The following is a 22,466-nucleotide window of genomic DNA, read 5'->3' on the forward strand; positions in this document are numbered from 1 at the left end:
TACAGAGGAATAATTATAATTGCCTTTACACCCTTTTATTCATTGTACTTCAACAGTTGCCTCCTTTTTTAATTATTGTTTAGTTTCCTTTTGTTTTTAAAGAATCAATCAAGTACTTTAATATTAATGTGCACTGTAGTAAGCTATGCCAATTATGAACAATTTGAAAAGTGCAGTGACCTTCTTAGTTATATTTAAATATCTGACAGTTTGTGGCAAATCCGATGTGTGAAAATTAGATAAAGATTTAAAAAAAATATATGCTTAGAATACATTTTTTAAACTTTTTCAGCAGTTTTTAAAGTATCACCGGGTAATAGAAAATTTTCCTTGCTGTTTAAAAGCTGTTCAGCAAATATAACTTTCTGTTGCATTTAAATCCCCAAGACCTTTTCTGAGGATTTGAAAATAGGAAATAAAAACATATATATGCCTAACTGGGTAATAAGAGAGACTTTTTAAGCAATTCAGTTATTTTCATTACTGTGATGCTGTTTACCCAGCTTACATGCTTATATTTTTAATCAAATAATGGGAAATTAATTAAATTGAGTAGCTGTTTTAAACTTAACAAAGGTAGGCATCTTTATGTAAATTTAAAATAATTTGAATTAGACTCTTAATCATTACTTAATGTTTAATGTGCATCTGGGCCTTCCCCTTCTTTTTTACCCTGGTTGGATACAGTTTGCCTTATTCTCAAGACAGTAATAGACATCTTTGTATGAAATCTTTGCATGTGACATGGAATAAACTTTATTCTACCAAAAGAAACATTAGACTGAAATGTTTCTAAAGAAAGCTGTTTCATTTTGGCCATTTTTGACCCTAGAACTAAACTTTAGGAATGCTAGCACCTTGGAACCCAAGCGAACAGAGTAAAAGGTTTCAGCAGTGCTAATAGGATTACAAATGCTTATCTGTTACCTAAATAGTATTTAAACATGACAAATTATGGATGAGCTAAGGGAGCTTAACATTAGGACACTGAAGGAATGGCTGCTGAAAATGGGGCTTTGCAATCATACATGAATCTATACGAATAAAAGGCAAAGCCCTTCACTGACTCACTGACTCACTGACTGACTCACTCATCACTAATTCTCCAACTTCCCGTGTAGGTAGAAGGCTGAAATTTGGCAGGCTCATTCCTTACAGCTTACTTACGAAAGTTAAGGTCATAACTGAATCCTACTTACGTACATATATATGACCATAGCCTGCAGCTCGGTCGACATGTGAGGCGGAGTTGCGTCCCCCATCACTACACCTCCCACGTAGTTGGCTGCCTGCCTATATTGCGTCCCCAATACCCACGGCTCCCACGTAATTGAGTGCCTGCCCATATAAGGCCGTCCGTCAGCAGCAATCCAATAGACACGCTGCCGCTAAATATTCTCAGGCAAATCAAAAAGTTAATACTGGGAATGCCTGTTAAACATCTTAGATTCATGAGTAGCGATTTGGGTGGTGAGATTATGACCGTTTTGAGGCGTTTGTCATGCCTAAGACGAATATGATATTCGCAAGATACAAGTTTAATGAGAAGATGCAGGGTATAAACAAGACTTTTGATCACTTTGTAACGGAGTTAAAATTGCTGGTGAAGGACTGTGCAAACGAAGATGAGATGGTCAGGGATAGACTAATGTTTGCCACAAACTCAACAAAAGTCCAAGAGAAACTTTTAAGTGCCGGGTCTGAACTAACATTAAATAAAGCTGTGGACATCGCAAGATCGCACAAGATAGCACAAGCACAGGTGAGAACCTTCGATGCATGTACTCCGAGCGGCTCACGTGAACTGACTGTGAACGCAGTACGCAGACAACAAGCAAGACCTCCAAAGATCGCTGGACAAAAAATGCATTACACAATTGAGAAGGCAGCAAAAGAATATGCAGCGACTGACACATACAAGCATATTCATAAGTGCAGCTACTGTGGAAACAAAGCACACGGTGGAAAAAGTCAATGTCCAGCTAAAGGAAGACAGTGTAAAAAATATGGTTAATTGAACCACTTTGCTAAAGTTTGCAGGACTGGGAAAGGTAAACCCGTGCATGCAGTGTGTGATGTCTCAGATAAAGAGGAAGACAAGCTGTTTATTGATGCAGTAAGAAAGGAACATCCCTCTGAAGCTGAACAAGCCTTTGTAGACATATCAATACGTAAACAAGGTGCAAAGCTTAAGTTTATATTAAGTTCATAGACACACTGCCGCTAAATATTCGCAGGCAAATCCACAACTTAATACCAGGAAAGCCTGTTAAACATCGTAGATTCACGAGTACCGATTTGGGTAGTGAACACTTCGATGAATGAAACCTGTTATCTTTACAACGGTTGACAAACACGGAATGTAACTTGAACACAACACATCCTCCAAATAAGAACCTGATTGAAAGAAATAATGATAATCAAATCCTTGATGACAGCAACACTCATAACAGTCACAAAACAATTACATTGACAATCATGTTATGTTATTTTTAAAATGTTTCCTTTTCTTTTTCATAACTTCTTTAACTCACTACTTCTCCGCTGCGAAGCACGGGTATTTTGCTAGTAATTAATAAAAATCAGTCATTTAAGCAGTAATAGCCATTAGTAATGTCTTGGCTTTATTTTTAATGGTTTCTTGATAAAAAATGTATATAAAAAAAAAAAAGACCATTTCTGGGTGTGTCTAAACTTTTGACTGGCAGTGTACATGTATTGTGATCTATGATTAGCATGGTAATGAATCACGAGTTGTCTCTCCTTATATAAAGCAGTTAAACAGAGAGTGACCAGTTTGGCAGGCAAGGTGTTGAACACAATGCATATAATGGAAAAGAGGAGACATAAAAAATAGCTTTGGAATAAACATGTTATTTGAGATCCTTCTTTGAGGCACTGCTATTCATGAAATTAAGTTTTGTGATAAAAAAAGTTTCATATTATTGTGAAAAAATGTGCCAAGTTTTGGACTCTTATAGAAAATGTGTGTATGTGTATATATGTATATGTATAACTGATGCTGATGTTTAATCTTTTAGGTTTTTTGAGAACATATTGAGGAATGTTACATTTTTGGTCAAAATAATCACTATGTAAATTTAAGTCCATATCACCTAGGCCAAGTTATAATATTTGCCATGTTGTTAATTTCACAGATTTTCTTTTTCTTCAAGATGGTCTTCTTTAGTTGTTTAGAGTGTTACAATATTTTTTAGATTTATACTTTACTTTATTTAAATAAAACACAAACATTTTTTTACTTTGATAAGAAAGAATGCGAACAGTGGCATTTTTGTTGTAAGGTAATTTCTTTTTATGTTGTTTGCAAAACGTTTGTCTTGCCTGTCATTAAATACTAGTGCATATAAAAGATAACTTTAATATTCAGCTCTTTTTTGCTTACTTTTGACAGCTGTCTCAATTCATGTGGCAAGGGTGCTCAAATATCCTGCTTATGAAGAAAATTACAGTTAATATAAATTAACCAAATTTAGTGTTGCTAGGTATTCCAGGATACTTAGCTGCCTTTGTTTAACCATGGTGAAGTCCCTGCGTGGAGTTTGCATGTTTTCCCCGTGTCTGCGTGGGTTTCCTCCGGGTGCTCTGGTTTCCTTCCACAGTCCAAAGACATGCAGGTTAGGTGCATTGGCGATCCTAAATTGTCCCTAGTGTGTGCTTGGTGTATGGGTTTATGTGCACCCTGCGGTGGGCTGACACCCTGCCCAGGGTTTGTTTCCTGCCTTGCGCCCTGTGTTGGATGGGAATTGATCCAGCAGACCCCCGTGACCCTGTAGTTAGGATATAGTGGGATGGATGGAAGTCTTTCATGTAAGGTTACCCAAATGAGAATGTTATATTTTATTTTCTCAATTCCAGGTTAATTACAATTTATTTTTTATATTGCTTGAAAAGTTTTTTCTTTAATTCAGCCCTGCAAGTATTTACAGAATAACATATACTGTTCAGACTTAAATAACACTGAGCCAGCAACCAATAATAAAAGACATTATACAAAGTTTCTGAAAATACTAGCAAAATACCCGCGCTTTGCGGCGGAAAAGTAGTTTGTTAAAGAAGTAATGAAAAAGAAAAGGAAACACTTTGAAAATAACGTAACATGATTGTCAATGTAATTGTTTTGTCACTGTTGTGAGTGATGAGTGTTGCTTTCATATATATATATATATATATATATATATATATATATATATATACCAAAATACCAAGCTCTCGAGTGGAGAAGTAGTGTGTTAAAGAAGTAATGAAAAAATAAGGAAACATTTTAATAATAACGTAACAGTGGAGAAGTAGTGTGTTGAAAGAAGTAATGACATATATTTATATATATATATATATATATATATATATATATATAAAAGATAAGGAAACATTTTAATAATAACGTATTAAACATGATTGACAATGTAATTGTGTTGTCATTGTCATGAGTGTCCTCCGACTTGGGGGTCAGAAAAGCCTGCTCGGGGAACCGGCAGGGACGGGCGGCCACCCCGAAGCCCCTCGGCGCTGCAGAAGCGCCAGCCAGAGCCAGAGAGGCGGGTCCGCCGCGCTGCAGTGTATATATATATATATATATATATATATATACACACACACATATTGTTGCTCGCCGTTTGTCTTACCGCAACATAAACATGGGGGATATATATATATGTTACCTGGAAGGGGAACCAATCCAAATCGCTGTGTTATATATATATATCATATATATATATATATATATATATTATATCCATCCATCCATCCATTTTCTAATCGTTCTGCCCAGCTGAATCCTTGAGAATGATCAGATACAGTTGTTGGGTCGGGAGATATGCGAGTTGGCACATGCTCACCTCCTAAGCCCACCTCGGGGCGAAAAACACTGGAGAGGATTAAGCTCCGCTTTTACTGGCCTGGGATCAATGAGGAGGTCCGGCGGTTCTGTCAATCCTGTCCGGAGTGCCAGACCCGCCAGATTCCTAGGAGGGACCGTGCTCCTCTAGTCCCTATTCCCCTCGTGGACATCCCCTTTGAAAGGATAGGGGTCGATTTGGTGGGACCCTGGAGCCCTCAACCCGTGGCCACAAGTATATCCTAGTCATGGTGGACTATGCCACCCGGTACCCAGAGGCGGTTCCCCTGCGCTCGCTAATACTAAAAGCATCGCGGGAACTGGTAATTGTTTTTTGGGCATACCCAAGGAGGTCCTCACGGACCAGGGTACGCCCTTCACTTCGGATACGTTCAAGGAGGTAGCCAAATTACTGCAGATAAAGCACCTGAAAGTCAGTCTATCACCCGCAAACTGCGGGTTGGTGAGCGATTTAATCAGGCGCTTAAGCAGATGCTCCGCAAGGTAGTCAGCGGGCGGCAGGAACTGGGACCAGCTCCTCCCGCTCGTGCTTTTGCCTACCGGGAGGTACCCCAGGCCTCTACGGCTTCTCCCCTTTGAATTACTATACGGGCGACAACCCGGGAATCCTCGACATCCTAAAAGAAGGCTGGGAGGCGAGGCTCTTCCCTCCTCTAACATTTTGGACGTGGCGCAACTGCGCGACCGACTCACAAAGATCAGGCCCCTCCTAAAAGAGCACGTGACTCGTGCGCAAGCAGCGCAGGCCGGTGTTACAACCGCAACTCCGTCCTCAGGGAGTTCGCCCGGGGACCGAGTTAGACCTCCCACTAGCTCACTGGCAAGGGCCTTACGAGGTTAAGGACTCGTCGACTATTTGGTGAAACAGCCCAAACCGAAAGTGAGAGGATCTATCATGTCAACCTGTTAAAGCCCTGAGAGATAGAGAGGAGCTCCCAGGTCACTCTCCCTTTCGCAAGCACAACTGCCCTTAACCTCGGAAGAGCTGACCCCCAAGCAGCGGCAGGAGTTAGCCCAAACACTCCGAGCCATCCCGAGGTAGTGGCGAGTCACCCGGCGGACCGCTGATTGAGCCATATAACGGAGCCGGGTAATCGTCCGGGAGAGGCCCTACCGACTCCGGAGGCAAAGCGCGCAGAGGTGAACTGGAGGTGAAGCGTATGTTGACATGGACATAATATATATATATAGTGCCGCCTACCTGGATGGCGTTGTCATCTATTCCGGCACCTGGGAGGAGCATCTACTGCAGGTAGCTGTCCTCCGAACACTGGCTAAAGCCGGCCTCCGCATAAACCCCGGAAGTGTTTTTGGATTAAAGGAGGCCAAATATTTAGGCTACCTCGTGGGACAAGGACAGGTGCGGCCACAGAGCTCCAAAGTTAAAGACATCTTAGAATGGCCCGTAGTACCAAGAAACAGGTGCAGGCTTTCTTGGGGCTTGCGGTTACTACCGCCGGTTTGTTCCCGTTTCTCGAAGAGCAGCACCCTTGACTGACCTAGGCTCCCTATATATATATATATATATATATATATATATATATATATATATATATATATATATATACACACTCGCGCCAGGGAATATACATAGAAAAAAGACCTTCCTGCAATATAGACATATATTTATATATATATATATATATATATATATATACGGAAAACCCCAATATCCTGTATATATACACACACACATATATATATATATATACACACACATACATATATATACATATATACATATACATATCTACATATATACTGTATATACACATATATATATAATATATATACAAATCTACATATATATATTAGGGGTGGGACTCGATTAAAAACATTTATCTAATTAATTAGATGCTGTGTAATAATTAATCTTGATTAATCGTATGTAATCACAAATGAAAATTTGTCCCAATTCGCAAATGTTTTTTTTTAATTTAAAAGGGTTTTAGTGGCCGAAAGAATCAAATAATAGACATGGACATGAATATTGTAAACTCAAGCTCTTTTAATTTCTGAAAAAAAAAATGCTTTTAAACTGCATTTCAATTCAAAACAGAAACAAAAATATCATCACTGGCTAAAATTGGGCAGACTTAAAAATAAAGTGGTATTTTAAGTACTTTAAGTACATTTTCAGAATGGTATTGTCTTTAAATAATAATAACTAAAATTTCAACATAAAGTGCAGTTTTTCTTCTTAAAAAAAAAAAGTCAGAAACATAAAAGGTAATTTGACCAGCTTCATCTTTAAACTCTGAGTAACCTTAGCCAAAATTATTTTGTACATTAGGCTAAAACAGTGTCATCATTGAACATTTTGTAATTAGATGTAATTAGAATTACTAACGGTCACGGAAGTCCAATGATCCCCAGTAAGAGCCACAAAGTCCGCTTTCTGTAATGCATCTAATTTTGCTTGCTTTTCAGTGTGCACAAAACCATGCTTTTATCAAGCCTTCTGTCGGGTAGTCTTTTGAAATGAAATTTGCCTCCGATCAGTCATAGGAACGTGCTTTATTCCGACTCTAACATTTTTGTAGCTCTGATGTGTGCATCAATGTCATCGATGTACCAGGAAATCATGCATTGACAAAAGTTCCCCTTTGCTTGGAACTGAAAGTGTGATTAAATGCGTTATTTTTTTTAATGCGTTATGGAGTACATGCATCGCAGGTGTGCTTGTGCTAAGAAAAGGAAACATTTTAAAAATAACATAACATGATTCTGTGTTAACCGCATATTTTTTCATACGTCTCAAACCAAGGGGATGCGAAGGTAAAATTAATCGGCAAGCGCGCATTCATACTCAGTGCATCCCCTCTTGGGAATCGAACCTCGGATGTCGGCACTAGAGGCGAAGCCTCTACCATTGCGCCACGGCGTGTGGCTTGTCTACTTGAGAGTATGTAGATCGTGGTATATATACTGCTCACAAAAATTAAAGGAACACTTTTTTTTATTGGGCCTGGCATGAAATCAATTAAACCTGTCTGATATTTTTCTGGTTGGTTAAGCAGCTGAGGTCATTGTTAATCACTTTCAGCTGTATTGGCGTTCATGGACTTAACGACAGGTGCACTAAAGTGGCAACAATTAGAAAACCCTCAAAACAGGACTGGTTTTACATATGGAGGTCATTTCAAGTTTCTCCCTCTTGATCTTTTTTGGCTAGTTTTCCACTCGTGCTAGTTTTGGCTTGAGTAATCATCTCTACTGGCAGTATGAGGTGATTCCTTAACCCTACAGAAGTTGCACAGGTTGTCCAAGTTCTCCAGGATGGCACATCCACACGTGCAGCAGCAAGAAGGTTTAATGTGTCTCCCAACACAATCTCCAGAACATGGAGGAGATTTCAGGAGACTGGCTGCTATTCTCGGAGAGCTGGACAGGGCCGTAGAAGGTCCTCAACCCATCAGCAGGACCGATACCTGCTCCTTTGTGCAAGGCGGAACAGGCTGAGCACTGCTCGTGCCCTACAGAATGACCTCCAGAGGGCCACTGGTGTGAATGTCTCTACCCAAACAATCAGGAACAGACTTCATGAAGATGGCCTGAGGGCCCGACGTCCTGTAGTGGGCCCTGTGCTCACTGCCCAGCACCGTGGAGCTCGACTGGCATTTGCTCAAGAACACCAGAATTGGCAAGTCCGCCACTGGCCCTGTACTTTTACAGACGAGCAGGTTCACCCTGAGCAGCTGTGATAGACGGAAAGAGTCTGGAGAAGACAAGGAGAACGATATGCTGCCTGCAACGTCGTTCAACATGACAGGTTTGGTGGTAGGTCAGTGATGGTCTGGGGAGGCATATCCATGGAGGGACGCACAGACATCTACTGTGTAGGAAATGGTGCTCTGACTGCCATAAGGTATCGAGATGAAATCCTTGAACCCATTGTCAGACCCTACGCTGGTGCAGTAGGTCCTGGTTTCCTCCTAATGCACGACAATGCCTGGCCTCATGTGGCAAGAGTATGCAGGCAGTACCTGGAGGATGAAGGAATTGAAACAATTGAATGGCCTTCACGATCCCCTGACTTAAACCCAATAGATCATCTGTGGGACATTATATTTTGGTCCATTAGGCGCCGCCAGGTTGCTCCTCAGACTGTACAACAGCTCAGGGATGCCCTCATACAGATCTGGGAGGAAATGCCATAAGACACCATCCGTCGTCTCATTAGGAGCATGCCCCGACATTGTCAAGCATGCATACAAGCTTGTGGGGGCCACACAAGATACTGAAAAGCATTTTGAGTAGCAGAAATTAAGTTTTTGAAAAAATGGACTAGCCTGCCACATCTTCATTTCACTCTGATTATAGGGTGTCTACACAATTGAGCCCTCTGTAGGCAGAAAACTTTTATTTCCATTAAAAGACTTGGCATCATTTTGTTCCTAAAACATTGCCCTGTCGTTATTTGTATAGATATCCAACTTCATATTGAGATCTGATGTATCTAATGTGTTTCTTTAAAGTGTTCCTTTAATTTTTGTGAGCAGTGTATATACATATATATATATATATATATACACCCGCATTTCGTAGAGGAGAAGTAGTGTGTTAAAGAAGTTATGAAAAAGAAAAGGGAACATTTTAAAAATAACGTAACATGATTGTCAATATACAGTGATTGTTTTGTGAGTGTTGCTGTCATCAAGGATTTGATTATCATTATTTCTTTCAATCAGGTTCATATTTGTAGGATGTGTTGTGTTCAAGTTACATTCCGTGTTTGTCAATCGTTGTAAAGATAACAGGTTTCATTCATCGATTCGTTTCTTACTGCATCAATAAACAGCTCGCCTTCCTCTTTATCTGAGACGTGACACACTGCATGCACGGGTTTTTTTTACACTGTTTTCCTTTAGCGGGACATTGACTTTTTCCACCGTGTGCTTTGTTTCCGCAGTAGCTGCACTTATGAATATGCCTGTATGTATCAGACGCTTCATATTTCTTTGCTGCCTTCTCAATTGTGTAATTCGGTTTTTGTTCAGCACTCTTTGGAACTGTTGCTTTTTGTCTGTGCACTGCGTCAGTTCACATGAGCCACTCGGTGTACATGCATTGAAGTTTCCCAGCTGTGCAGGTGCCATCTCGTGCGATGTCCACGGCTGTATTTAATGTTAGCTAATGTTGTGCCAAACACCACCCTGACCATCTCATCTTCCTCTGCATAAGCACAGTCCTTCACCCGTGAATATTTAGCGGCAGTGTTTCTATTGGATTGCCACTGACGGACGGCCTTATATGGGCAGGCACTAAATTACAAACGCCAGTGGCAGCCTGTCTATGAACTTAATTTAAACTTTAGGTTTACACCGTGCTTTGTTTCCGAAGTAGCAGCACTCATGAATATGGTTGTATATGTCAGTCGCTCGCTTCTTATTGTTTCGCCGCATTCTCAATTATATAATGCATGTTTTCTTCAGCGCTTTTTTGAGGTGTTCCTGGTTTTCTACGTACTGCATTGATAGTCAGTTCACGTGATTACGTGGGAGGCGTGATGATGTCACATGAAACTCCGCCCCCCACGGCCATCCAGCTCAACTCCATTACAGTATATGGAGAAAAATAGCTTCCAGTTATGACCATTACGCGTAGAATTTAGAAATGAAACCTGCCCAACTTTTGGAAATAAGCTGTAAGGAATGAGCCTGGCAAATTTCAACCTTCTACCTACACGGGAAGTTGGAGAATTAGTGATGAGTGAGTGAGTGAGTGAGTGAGTGAGTGAGGGCTTTGCCTTTTATTAGTATAGATTGTAGCTAAAAAAGCAAAAATGTAACCAAACATTTAAGTACCTGCACGTCGTCTTAAGGCATTGTTTTTTATCTTCTATCTGAATGTAGTCCTCGCATAACCATAAGATTAAACCCTCCTTTTGTGTAAAAGAACAAACTTGATTTCTTTTTTTCTATTTGTGTTTCTTGGATTAAATATGTTGGTAATGGAACACGAATAAATGCTGCATTGATACAGAAAATAATCCCTTGAGGAAGGTATATAACTGCTTTACCACTTACACAGTAATATCCCACTCACCCCCACTACTTTCTTTTTTTTTTGGACCAATCTTTCCCAATGAAAGTAAGATTTTGCCAGTGTTGCATCATCATGTTTAACTGGGTTTGTCCAAACAAAGAAATAACTGATTTGAATGGCAGAGAATGGTTGTTTTTCAAAAAGTCAGGAAAGCAGACAAAGGTCAAGAACTGGAATTAAAAGTCATTATGAAACCAAAACCAAAATGTAAACCAATATTTGCTTTTAGAGCAAAGTCTTAGTCAAACATAACCTTACAGTTCTTTGGTTAAATCGGTAATTTTTATGAGATTTTTCTTAAGGTTCAGATGCCTCCCTGGTTGCATCTCCATCTTTTTTAGCAGTGGCATGATGATATAAATTTTTTACCATTTTGTCAAAGCCCCACCTATTGGCAACCATTTAAATCAGTGCCTAAAAGGGCAGGGCTCATAGAAAAACTTTAAAGAAAACGGTGATGTGATGATGTCATAAAAATATTCATAAAAACATATACCAAACATAACAATAATAATAATAATCATTATCCCAAATAAAGCACACGTCACAATGTATTACAAGTTCCTGACTCCAGGTACTTATACCATGACAGTGCTCACTTTTCTGCTGCAGGACATTGAGACCTTAGCACAGCAAACACATGACTCTTATTGGTAGGGCAGTAAAAGTACCAATCTTTAAACAGTCCCAAAATCATTGCTTGTTCAAGTATAATCTGACATTTTAAATTGATTCTTAAAAGTATTAGTAATAATAAATAGTATCAAATAATAATGGTTAAATTGCATTTACAAACACAAATTTAATTTTAAATATCAGTTGTAAATGCAATCACAAATATAATTTGAAATATACAGTATATTTGTTTATGGAATGCTTTATACAAAAATGTATCTAGTGGTGTGTGTATGTTGTTTGCCCTTGACTTGTACATAACTGTACATGTTTCTCATGGTGTGTTTGGACAGTTGAGAATTTTTGTGTTATGTTTTGACCTAGTGTTCTTACAGTTTGGAAGACAGGGGTGACAGCTTTCTGGCATCATTCAGGGATGAGGGCCTCTTTATAAATATACTCCATGCTGCTGAGAACAGCAGCTCTATAGTTTTTAGGGTTTTTTCAAAACACTTCTATTTTGCGCATTTGGGAAACAACAGATTGCAGAGTGTTTACTGTATGTAATTGCACACTTTTCGGGAACAGAAATCTGCATGTCTTGAATATTAGGAATAATTTAATGATGGAATTTTTTAAATTGTTTTTTGGTGATTTATGGATAAATAGCTTTTTAAGGCATTTAGCTCTTGGAATGAGATGTTATACTGTGTATTGTGAGCATAATTTTGGTAAAGAAATATTATAAGCTAAGTTTAGGCCTAGAAATACAAAAGTATAACATATTCCAACAAAAAAATACTTGCCTATAAACCCATAAATTATATAAGTTTGGTTTGAAAACATCAGATTCTTTAGTTGATGAACTGTGCACACCTGTGTTTACAGAAAAGTGCAGTTAGTCTATTTCTAAATACAACATTATCAGGCTAATTAAATACTGGTTTAGTTTATCTTTTGTTTACTAACTATAACATTTAGATAAATATTTTAATATAAGAAATATCTAAATAGAGATTGTATTTTTGAATTACTTTGGGCATTCTTGGAAATTATATTTGCAAGAAGAGTTTTGTTTCACCTCACTTGTATAGTTACACAGTTGGCAGATAATGATTTATTTTTTTTATTTTATTGATTTTATTGAAATCACACCACATTCCATACAAATACATCAATTTTTACAAAAGTAGGATCGAAAACAAATCAACCCCCACCCCTGAGAAAGAGAGCATGGCTAGCAGAGTAAAACTTAATGATTTATACAAAACTCAGGATGTATAATTCATCAGTGTTTTTACTGTCATTGCAGGTTGCTCTTCATGCCTGTGGAGTAGCAACAGATATGGTCATTGAACACTGCATGAAAGCAAATGCTGCTTTTGTTATCAGTCCGTGCTGTTATGGATTCATACAGAACACAGTGAAGTGCTCTTTTCCAAGAAGGTAAAAATGCCAGAACAACAAAGAAAAAAAAGTAAAACATTTTAGTAGATGTGTTTGGTTTGAATAAAATGACTGACAATATTGCAATAATCTATTTTCCTTTTATTTATCTTTTTTGGGTTCTTAAAAACTGAAGTATCTATTAGGATATGTACTCCAGTTTGGGCAGTGGGTAGCACTGCTCCTTTATAGATCCAATGTCATATGTCTGATCTGTGTACCCTGTGATTGTCCTCGTGGATTTTGCACATTCTCCTCTATCTGCATTGGTTTTCTTGTTTTTTTTTCTCCTACATTCTCCAAGACATATAGGATGCAATAATTGACAGGTCTAAATTGTCCCTATGTTAGTGCAAGTGTGGTGTGTGCATAATTGGGTTCTGCATGATATTTTGTTCATGGTTGGTTAGTACCCTGCACTCAATGCAGTTAGGATAACCCATGGCCCCCCTGACAATAAAGCAGGTTTATAAATAATGCCAACCCAACACAGACTGACACCGGAGGCACACATAAAATAAAAAAACTTTTTTTCTTTTTCACCTGGGGGCCACAGCTTCCCGGTGTCCCACAGGCACAACACAGTCCCAGCAATAAGCACAAACCACAAAATAAATTCCTTTGTCTCTCTCCTAGATCTTCCACTCCTCCCAGGCAGCTTTGTCCCTCTTCCTCCCGATTCTGCCTCCATGAGTAGTGGCTGCTGGCTCCTTTTATAGTCCACCCAGAAGCGCTCCAGGTGCCTGATCACCTGTTTCCAGTTGCACTCCTGGATGTGGCTGAAGAAGCGCCCATACCGGCTCAGGAAACCCTGCAGTGGAGAACTCCATCTTCCAAGTAGCCCTGCGTATAGAATATAGCCCTGAGTGTATAGAAGGGACATTCTGGCCGGGCATGGGCCCCGGCTATCCGCCTGTGTATATATATATATATATATATATATATATATATATATATATATATATATATATAGAGTGACGGAATGGGGCTTTGTCGTCCCCTTGAACCCTCAGACTATATGTCAGACACCAGATAAAAGTCCAAATTATGAATTTATTATTATAATAATGTGAACAAAAGAGCCCTCCTCTCCACAATACTCATATACATAAACACAATAATCAATAAACAATAATCCTCCACTCTCCCAGACGTGTTGCCACCCTGCCACCCAGCTCAGCTCACCCGTCTGGGTTTTCCCAGAGTCCTTTATAGTCCATGACCCGGAAGTGCTTCTGAACTCTCTGTCCATGTGATTTCCTAGCACTTCTGGGTCAGATCAAAACTCTTCTTTTTCACCCTGGAAGCACGTCATTTCCTCTGTCCATGTGACTAGGACATACTTCCGAGTTATAGGGCAAATATAAGTCTTTGAGCCTCCATGCAGCGTCCCCTTGCGACCAGCAGGGCTGTGAAGGAAATCTCCAATATCCATGATGCCGTGCTAGAATTCGGGGCACCTCCATGCTGCCCGAAGGGCTCCATCTAGCAGCGTGAGGGTATTGGCGGAATGAACGGCCGGCCATTGTCCACAATATATATATAAATATATATTTTATATATATATATAAATCCTGGAATAGAAAAGCAAGGCTACGATACATGATCTTCTTGGAAGTTCTTGGAAGACATTTAAAAGACCCGTGAGACAAAAAAGACTGGCCACGGAGCATCTTGCAGGGACCGTAAACATGAGACTTGGTGCCAAGAGATTGTCCCAGGGCAGTCTCATGGGGACGTGGAACATAATATTCTTGCAAGACATGCCCTTCTTATCAAATAAGAGCATGGACAGCCAGCAAAACATTCAGTCATGTAAAGTCACATAGCACACAGATCTTGTGCTCTCAGCAAAGAAGAAAGAGCAGCGTGGAGAAAAGAGACCCAAGGTGCGATACACATGCAGAGAAAGGTACAGAATATGAAAGCAGTAAAATTCGAAAGTATTGTAGCGTCCCATCCAGGATGAGACCTTTTTTGTTTTAAGTGACTGTTAGGTTCGATTGAGGGAGGGCAGAGTACAGCACGGCAGACTGATAGCTGGGTGCTGATTGATGCGGTAAGGGGGAGACGAGAAAATGGGAGGAGGGGTTGGAGAGGGTGCTAGAAAGTTGTGTTTGGGGTTACGAAGTCGGCGATTGTTCAAGTACAACTTTTGTGACACTTTATTATGTCAGTCGCTACAGTATCAAAAAAAAGATAGTAAAGATCACATTGACGCAAACAAAAGGAAATTAATCATCAGAACCAGGTGAAATTGAAAAAATAGCAGGACAAAGCGAGGTCAGAAATAAAAGGCAAAGAGCAGAAAGTCTTTTCACCTTCGGATCATTCAATGCACAAAACGTAGATTTGCACAATAATGGACCATACGCTATGAGAATCTGTGGTCCCGCACAACAGCAACAATTCCAAAGAAGAAAAAAAAGCTTTTAAAATTGTATATCCAATTAACCAAACAAAGGGGTTGGCGCTATACACATGCAGAGCAGCTTACAGATTATGAAAGCAGTGGAATTTGAAAGGCTCAGAAAAAAAAACAAACCTTGGCGCGATACACATGCAGAGAAAGTTAAAGAATATGAAACTAGGAAAATTTGAAAATATAAAATAAAGGAAGTAAAGATCGCAGTATCACAAACAAACGGAAATTACACGAAAAAGGGAAAATAATCACCATGGACCAAGGGTAACTAAAAAAAAAAGCAGGAAAAAATGAGGTAAGAAATAAAAGACAGAGTAGAAAACAAAGCAAAACATCATAAAGAGGTTATAAAACAAGGGGGCCAAACACATGCAGAGTAGATTAGAGATAATGAAAACTGGAATTCAAAAGAATGAAAAAAAAGTAGGCATGAAACACATGCAGAGCAAGATTCAGAATATGAAAGCAGAAAAAAACGACAGTGTCAAAAAAAAGAAAGTAAACATAGTATTAGTGCAAACAAAGAGAAATTATTACTTAGAGAAATAACAAAAAGGAGAATAGAGATCGAATATATGGACATAGGTGATATGTCAGAAGTATGTAAAGATTGTAAGGCTTTGAAGTTTAAGTCAGAGAATTTCAAAAACGGGGTTTAACTCACATGCATTTATTGGTTACTTTGCAAAACAAATTATTAACTGCTGATGATGTATATATATATATAAATCAACCTGTTTTTTTATGTTATGTTAAGTTAAATTAAATATGTAAACCTATATATAAATATAATTTATTATATAACTGTTTTTTAATTTATATGCTAATAATTTGTTGTCTTTTTCTTAGTCAACAGTTTATGGATGTCTTATCATATAAGGTATGTTTGTTTCAGCAAATGATATTTAAAGTCTTTTATCAAAAACTATTCATACTAACAGTTGCAAACCACTAAACAATTTACAAAAATACAAAATAAAAGTTATCAGGTTTTCAGGTTATTCAGAAGGCTGGCTCTGTGATAGACAACTTAGAAACTGGCAAATTGGAGAATGCTGTGTAGACTTTAGTCTATAATTGAAAATGCTGATCACCCACTTCATAGTGTTGTGGTTGGACGGAGGAGCGTTTTTAGCAGTAGGCTGACTAGCATAAAGTGCTCCACTGACCATCACAGAAAATCTTCCCTTTCCATGGCCATCAGGCTATGTAACTCTTCTTCCAGTCACTCATCCAGATGATAAGCTGTTCCTTCAGTCCTTAATTGATGTCCCCGAACATTTTTTCAGCTACTGAGATGTGCAATAACTTGTCTGTTGTTTCTCATGTGAATAACTTTTAACTTTTTTTTTTGTTCTGAAAATGTGCAATATTATTATGTGAAATACTTCCTGCTTGGTGTGCTATACTGTTCAGTAAACTAGGGATTTTGTAAGAGATTCAGATGTATAGTATCTGTTATATTTAATTTGCTGTGTACCTGTAGAGCATAGTGAATGAGAATTTATTGTAGTTTATTTTAATATTTATATTCAATTTTACTTTATATGCTTATTTTTTATATTTGATCTCTGTGTTGCTTGTGCCTTTGTCTATTTGTACAGTTGTAGCATAAGTAATTTCCTTTGGGAATAATAAAGTATTCTGATTATTCTAATTAAGCAAACACTTTTGTGAATTTGTCATTAATATTAACTTTCTACGACTGGCACTGTACACCCCCATACATTCAATTACTGTAAACTATATATTTAGGTAATAACTTTTTTGTATAAACCATCAATGAGAACTGCATTTATAAAAAGTTACTGCATTATTTATGCTTTACAGTATTGCTTGTTTAGAAAATTCTGAAACTGTGAAGAAATTATCTGATAGTTGAAAAGTGTGTATTGAATTTAATGTGTAAAAACACTGGATCGATCAAATTGAGTTAATATTGCTTTTAATGTATTTTCTGATTACTATAATATCAGATTGTTAATATATTCTATAAGCAAATAGTGACATTACATGTTTTATTTAAGTCAGTTAATGTTTGAAAAAATTGTCTAAAGTGTATCCTTAAACACTTAACATTCAACTGACTAAAATATTTCTACATGTGAAGAAAGTGTTAATAAGAACTTGCCATTAAAACTTCTTCTAAACACAAGAATGCATCCAAGAAAAGAGTGTTTTACAAAGTAATCTTTTATTTTATGTTTAAAAAAATGGAAATGTTCATAATATGCTTTGATAAACTACACTTATTCTTATTACTGAATTACAACATTAGAAAACTAAGTATTGAATCTGGGTGGTGTTTTCTGTAACGAACCAGAATTCCTTTCAGGTTCTGTTTCTTGCTTTCAAACTGTTCCTGACAGGTTAGGTTCTGCAATCCCCAAAGACCACAACTAGAAAAGACATGGTACATTTTACACTTAACAATGCTGAATAACTTGTTGAAAAAGATTTTTTTTGTTGCTGCATTTATTAGTTTTTTATTTCAGAGCTCAGACTGTAAATCTCTTTTTTCTCTCTTAGGAACACATGATCTTGTGTCGGTTCGCAGACCAGACAGCTGTCCAGTTAACCGCTGATCGACGATTAATAGGCATGTTTCTTACTTTTTGGTGGAGAGGAATCTTCATTTTATTTGAAGGAGAACCAAGTTAAAAACAGAATATGTAAATGGGAGATTTGCATATAAAATGTTAAAGTAAAAATATTTTGCTTTAAATGATTACAGTATTTGGTTATAAGTATCTAGACTTTCGTTAAAAGGAAAACTTTATTCTAAAGTGATAGTACTGAGCCAAAAGTGGCATTTAGTTATACTGTAGTGTGTCTCAGAATAACTGGAGAAATATGATGGCATAGACTTTCTTGGAATGGTGAGTGATATTTAAGGCATTTCACCCTAATTATTTAGTATTTCAATTATTTGTATTTGGTATGGTATATATAGATGTATCCTGCTATCCAAGGAGGACAATTGTTTCTATTTTGGAAACATTTGATCTTAGAATTACAGCGTTAGCGTGCTTGTGTGCCTCAGTTCTGTTGTCTGAAGGTATATGTTCCTACTTAGGATTACCCAGAGCCAAACAAAGAGCAATACTCGTGAATGTGCTAATTAAATCAAAGACAACATCGTCTGGAGCAGGAATACGGGACCCATTCTTAGAGCCAGGCCTGGAAGTAGTGTTTGCTAGTGAGCACTTAGTGGCCAGATGACTTATGCAGCCCAGTCAGACTTAAACTGAAAAAGCTGTGGAGCCACCAACAAGGCAAAGAGTGATGATCAGGTTCAATGACAGTGTGGAGAAAGGCAGGAGCTAGGTAGACCTAGGCATGCTAGATCTTGTCAATGTAAGCTGGCTCATAGGGCATGGAATATAACTACTCTGATGGAGAAGAGAGCCTGCTCACATTCAGGAGGTTGAAAAATACCACCTACCTCTATGCACTGCATAGGCTCTGGAAGAAATCTCAGTCTCTCTCTTCCACATGTGAATTCTGCTCCATCTGGCATTTTCCAAAAAGCTGACACACGAGTTAGATAAAAAAGCTGAAAATGTCATTTGTGTTCATAGATCCAATCCCTGTTTAGACCATTTGTGCATTTTTAGAGACTTCAGGGTTTTTTTTGTTTTGTTTTTTTTAAGAGAGAATTCAGTGCTCAAAAATGTACTCAGTAGTCCAATCAGAAATATTCAATGCTCCAGGACTAATACTGGGGATATCTGCAGGGGAATGATTGGAAAAATGGTCTGTTGGATTAGAATCCAGCGGTAAACTGGTACTGAATTTTTTTTTAAGTTTTTACCCATAATGAACAACTTGTACAAAATAAGGTTGCTCATACTGTAAGTGTAATTGATACTAGACTACCTTGGGCCAAAGGTCAACAATCAAATTTGTTGTCATATAATCTAATCTGAGGCTATATGTTATGGACAGTACAGTAAAGAGAGGTGGTAAACTGTCAACTGAGCATCACTGGCCAGTATGCTGGCTCAGATGGAGGGAGCACCCAGTGGACAAACTCCTAAACCATGTAGATATATCAATACTGTGCCAAAAGCATTGGCTGAGGTCAAGTCCATCTCTGTATAGGAGATAACTGCAGTTATTGTAAAGTTCTTTAGTCACAGTTCTGAGGGGTGGGTGACAACCAACCAGAAATGCTGAAAGTATTGGATATTGTGTGGGTGTTTTGATTAACATTGTTTGATTAATGTTGTGTGGAAGGCTGGAACAGTTCCTCATGACTGGTGGGACTGATTTAGTAGTTCCCATATTTAAAAAGTTTGTTTAATTTATTAAGAAATTACACTCCTCATCCTCTTTGGATATGTCTTTTGTAGATAACTCAAATAGACAATCTATGTGATAGCTCAGTGTTTCCCAAACTCGGTCCTCGGAACCCCCTGTGGATGCAGGTTTTTGTTCCAACCACATTCCTAATCGGTGACAACACCTGATAACACTGAGCTCATTTAATTAGCTGGTATTTTTTTTTTTTTTTATTCGCCATTCAGAAAAGCACAGCAGCATGCTTTTTACATTTATAAGACATTTAGAAATATTTTTGCTTTTGCTATTTAAATGCTCAACTCTCTTCTGTTGATTTCATTATACTTTGCCCTTTCTCTGTGCAGTTTTTCCCCCTTCGTTGTATCTAAATAATGATAATTTAAAATGAGCAGGTCAGACGCCCAGGCAAACGGCACTGAATAATCAAAGGCTGCAACTACTTTAAAGTCAGACCCACTAATTAGTAAATAATGGATTAGTTAAACAATTACAAGACCTAGAAAAGTAGAATGAAAATATTGTTAAAAAATACATTATTCCCATATAACTGCTTGGTACATTTTAATATATATATATATATATATATATATATATATATATATATATATATATATATAAACAGAAGCTGGTACAAACAAAAACCTGCAGCCACAGGGGGTTCCCAGGACCGAGTTTGGGAAACACTGTGATAGCTGAACCTTCCATAGAAGCCTCAGGGGCCAGTGGAACTGTTGTTGCAGTCTGCTTGCAAGTGTAGATAAATTGTAAAGCAACTGGCTTTGCCAATTCATGGAAATCCTGTAAAGGAGTCCTCTTTGCATTTAAAGGTGACTGCCACAGAAGAAATTCAGTACTGTATAAAGTTTTGACTATTTCTAAGTAGTTTCCAAATAGTAAAGTGATCACTGCCTAAGGTGGCTCTTTAGGAAAAATGTTTAAGTACATGAAAATCGGTAACAATGTGAAAATGTGTTAAACTTGCTATTGTGTCATTATCTTACTGTGAATATTTTTTATCAGCTAAGGATTTGTGTCCCATGCAGATTAATACATCTTATTACCGATACTGTCAGGGCAGTATTTCATGCTTCCCAACCCTGAATGGCACCAAAGTGAAGTAAACAAAATAGATGGCTGGATCATTATTTCTATCATCAACACAGAACAGCTTTTATTTAGTATAAAGTTTAGTATATTTAGAAAATGTGAACTATAAACATTGTTACTTGTATATAGCGGATTGATGACTGACTGACTGACCTGGATTACATTGTTCATATAATCATAATGTCAACTAACCTGTCATATCGTAGTTTAAATGGATTAACAAAAGCTCACCCTCTTATAACTCATATTTGGTCCTCAAGTCTTTTTTTTTGTCATGTGTATAAAGTACAGTGAAATTCTAATTTGCCGGTGTGGCATTTTCTTTGACGTATATAATGTCTGTTTGTTATAGGATTACCTTATAATCTCTTTAAAATGCTGATACTTAGTTTTTGCTTTCTGTCTAGATTTTACCATTCATCCTTATCATACTGTTCCTTTGAAGCACTGAATAATCTCACATTTTTACCACACTGGACACTTATACATTACTTACCATTTGATTTAAAACTGTACCTGTATAACTTTGAGAGTTTTGAATTTTAAATATTAAAACAGTTTCTATATTTTAAATGCAGATAAATTATTGTTTTGGCTTAAGGAATATCCTTTGTTTATGCTTTGTAGGTAAACAATGCATGGGCCTTGTGGATCTGGATCGAGCCTGGGCTGCAGAGAAAAATGGTTATTCAGTTAAAATCATAACCATGGAACCAGAGAGTTGCTCTCCAAAGAATAATATGTTAGTTGGTATTCCCAGTAATTGCAGATAAGATGAGTTCTTCAAATATTACTACAGACTTTTAATTGGTACTTCAAAATATCTGTATAAATTATCCTAAAGTTCTAAGTCACTGTAGTCAGTTTCCCTTTTGTTTCTTATGTCAAGACTGTGAACTGTTACTTTATATATCATCTGATCATCTGGTGTAACTCTTTGTGAAAAGAGTTCTGGGTTTATCTTTTTTTGCTTTATTGGACTGATATAATTCTTGTTACTGTCTCTTCAGTATCTTTTGTATTTCAGCATTTATAATATGTTCGCTTAATAAAACAAACTGAGTTTTTTTTTACCTTTTATGATTTTGCTTGGACCAAATGAACATTTTTATTTCTTCCAGAAATACAATTACACCTAAAGATATGAAAGCTTTTTTAAAAAATTATATTTCAGGAGATACTTGACCCATAAATTCAGAAGAAAACTAAGTCAATACAAATGTGTATGTACAAAATGAGTTTATTAGCATTGAAAGTATATGCAGAAATGTTATGGAATATATAGACAATAATACATACTGCATATACGTACAGTATGTTTACTTTTTTGACTACACTATAACTGTCAGTCTTCACTTCTGTTTTCAAGTTGGTGTGTTTTGAATTAATCATTTATATCAATTAAATAACATTTGTCAGGCTTTAACTGGAGTACTGGGTTCAGTTTTGATCTTCAAATTACAAAAAAGACATAGTAGCACTAGAAACAGTTTGGAGAAGATGTACTAGCCTGATTCTGGGATCAGGAGGTATGCGATATGAGGAGAGACTGAAGAGGTTGAACCTTATTAGTTTAAGAAAATTGAGATTAAGAGGTGACATGATTGATGTGTTGAAATTATGAAGGGAATTGGTACAGTG

General features: G+C 37.5%; 1 protein-coding gene across 2 annotated transcripts in view; it reads left to right on the forward strand.

Annotated features, from left to right (window-relative positions):
- gstcd (glutathione S-transferase, C-terminal domain containing) overlaps positions 1 to 21,986 on the forward strand; it is a 131,128-nt gene extending 109,142 nt beyond the window's left edge. Inside the window, exons 9-12 of one of the 2 annotated variants that reach the window (XM_039759196.1) lie at positions 12,855 to 12,988; positions 16,263 to 16,293; positions 17,943 to 18,012; positions 21,453 to 21,986. In XM_039759196.1, the coding sequence (XP_039615130.1) occupies positions 12,855 to 12,988; positions 16,263 to 16,293; positions 17,943 to 18,012; positions 21,453 to 21,598 (381 nt within the window). In that variant the 3' untranslated portion in view covers positions 21,599 to 21,986. Of the gene's footprint in view, positions 1 to 12,854; positions 12,989 to 13,624; positions 13,928 to 16,262; positions 16,294 to 17,942; positions 18,013 to 21,452 lie in introns of those variants that run through there. The other variant, XM_039759197.1, reaches the window with a different exon arrangement.
- The last annotated feature ends 480 nt before the right edge of the window (positions 21,987 to 22,466 follow it).

Source organism: Polypterus senegalus, chromosome 7 (assembly GCF_016835505.1).
Source record: "Polypterus senegalus isolate Bchr_013 chromosome 7, ASM1683550v1, whole genome shotgun sequence".
Taxonomy (NCBI): domain Eukaryota; kingdom Metazoa; phylum Chordata; class Cladistia; order Polypteriformes; family Polypteridae; genus Polypterus; species Polypterus senegalus.